Source organism: Garra rufa, chromosome 7, assembly GCF_049309525.1.
Source record: "Garra rufa chromosome 7, GarRuf1.0, whole genome shotgun sequence".
NCBI classification, from domain to species: domain Eukaryota; kingdom Metazoa; phylum Chordata; class Actinopteri; order Cypriniformes; family Cyprinidae; genus Garra; species Garra rufa.
In genome coordinates, this window is record NC_133367.1 from 26,176,364 (window position 1) to 26,178,863 (window position 2,500).

The 2,500-nt window shown below is 30.8% G+C and overlaps 1 protein-coding gene across 1 annotated transcript in view; it reads left to right on the forward strand.

Moving 5' to 3' along the window:
• The window catches only part of nfia (nuclear factor I/A), a 208,443-nt gene that overhangs the window by 177,719 nt on the left and 28,224 nt on the right, over positions 1 to 2,500 (forward strand). The window contains exon 6 of the mRNA XM_073843630.1: positions 907 to 1,034. Coding sequence (XP_073699731.1) covers positions 907 to 1,034 — 128 coding nt within the window. The remainder of the gene's footprint in view (positions 1 to 906; positions 1,035 to 2,500) is intronic.

The following is a 2,500-nucleotide window of genomic DNA, read 5'->3' on the forward strand; positions in this document are numbered from 1 at the left end:
ATATATATATATATATTATATATATATATATATATATATATATATATATATATATATATATATATATTATATATATATATATATTATATATATATATATATATATATATATATATATATATATATATATATATATATATATATATATATATATATATATATATATATATATATAATATATATATATATATTATATATATATATTATATATATATATATATATATATATATATATATATATATATATATATATATATATATATATATATATATATAATATATATATATATATATATATATATATATATATAAGCATACATATAAGCATACATATATATAAGCATATATATATATATATATATATATATATATATAAGCATACATATATATAATAAAATTTAAACAATATGTAACAAATAAAATTATAAATCTTTTAAATAAAATATCCTTAATACAATATTTTTTTATTTAAAAAAAGAAACATCTTTTTTATTAAAAGAAAATGTTTTGTGTGTCACGTTAAATATATCAAATCTAAAATTATAAAATATACATTTACTATACAATATATAATAATAAATAATTTATTAAATATATAAAAGTTTTTAATGTGTCACACTTTGTCCTTTATAGTGTGGATGGGGGAATATATTACAAAATATATTCATAAATGATATCATAACGTACTTTTCATTACCCAGGCAAATCCTAATGGTTAAAATCAATCCTTGGCCCTAAAATACATCAAATTAATTCATTAAATGCATTCTGAATGCAGTTTAATTCTGCCTATAGCATTTATCTAATTCCAAACAACAGTCCTTAACATTGGCCAACAAAGCATGCTGGGAGAACAACCATCGATTTTACTTATCCACCCTCTTTCTGTCTTTCCTTTGTCGTGCAGTTCTGCAAAGCGTATCAAATGCATGGAGGATGAGGTGGACAGCCCGGGAGAGGAGTCCTACTACCCAGGTCAGGGACGCTCGCCTGGAAGCGGCAGCCAAGCCAGCAGCTGGCATGATGTAGAGCCAGGTAACCGTCCACCCTGAAAGCCAGCCTCCCCCGGCGCTCACACACACACACACACACATATTCACACTCTCACACACTGTGGGGTTGCGGGTGGAGAGCGAGCGATCGGATCTGCTGTGTGTGCGTGTGTGTTTGTGCATCCTGTGGTGTGCGCTGGTTGTGGGACAGCAACAGCTGTGTGGGGATTATTTCTGTTTCTTCTTCTTCTTCTTCTGTTTTTTTGGGGGGCTTCAGCATCTCTGATCCGTCTCTCCGGGTCTGACATTTCGGAGATGGCACCCTCTAACTCAAATGGCACCTCATTTGTTTTTCTTTTCGAAAGATTTATGCCGTCTGCCCCCCTCAGTCCATCTCAGAAGTTAACCATAGATGGCTTGTAGATACAGACTCATTTAACTCCATATCCATGTGTCTACTAATGACGCTAACAATGTACGATGGGTCCCGTATGTGTGTGGGTTTGAGTGCTGAATCATCCCGGACCGTGTACGTGTGTCCTGTGAGGCTCGCCGCATTGCCACAGAGCAGAGGACCGTAAATCTGTCCCGCTCCAAAGCGTCTTCAATCAAGTCTTGCGCGCCCTCGATATTAGAAATTGACGCCGCATAGTGGACAGAGATAGAGAGCAAACACACGTCAAATATTACAGCCAAATCAGGACAGAACGAAAGCAGGAAATCAGATCGTTTTTCCTTGAATGATTCGGTTTCAGATTCCACTTAAAGTTTCTAGTGTAAATGTAATAGGTTACAGATTACAAGTTGCTCTTTTTGAAATGTAACAAGTAGTGTAACTATTTCAGTTAGTGTGAATGTAACAGGTTACAGATTACAAGTTACTCTATTTAAAATGTAGTAAGTAGTGTAACCATTTCAGTTACTTTATTAAGTAATCTAACTGATTACATTTTATTACTTTTTGATTACTTTTCTAAATTCACATTTAGTAGTTTAGTCATCTAACAGACGCTTTTATCCAATCAAACCAACCTTTAAAATTCTTTGTCTCATAAATCCAAATTATAATAATTTAATTTTAAAGCCAAGGCATATTTAAAAAAAAAAAAGTAAAATGTATATAAAATGTAGTATTTAATTTTTAAATATTTTTTATAAAAAAAAAATTTAAAAATGAGTTCTACATTTTTGGGATATTATAGTCGCTTAAGTGTGGCGGATAAAACACTGTCAAAGTGTTTTAGTAAGAACCTACAGTCAAGCCCAAAACTATTCATACCCCTGGCAAATTCTGACTTAAAGTTACTTTTATTCAACCAGCAAGTTTTTTTTTTTTTTTTTTGACTGGAAATGACACAGGCTTCTCCCAAAAGATAATAAGACGATGTACAAGAGGCATCATTGTGAAAAAAAAAAAATTTCTCAGTTTTATTTACATTTGAACAAAAAGTGGCATGTCCAAATATATTCATACCCTTCTCAGTAATCAATAGAAAAGCCTTTATTGGC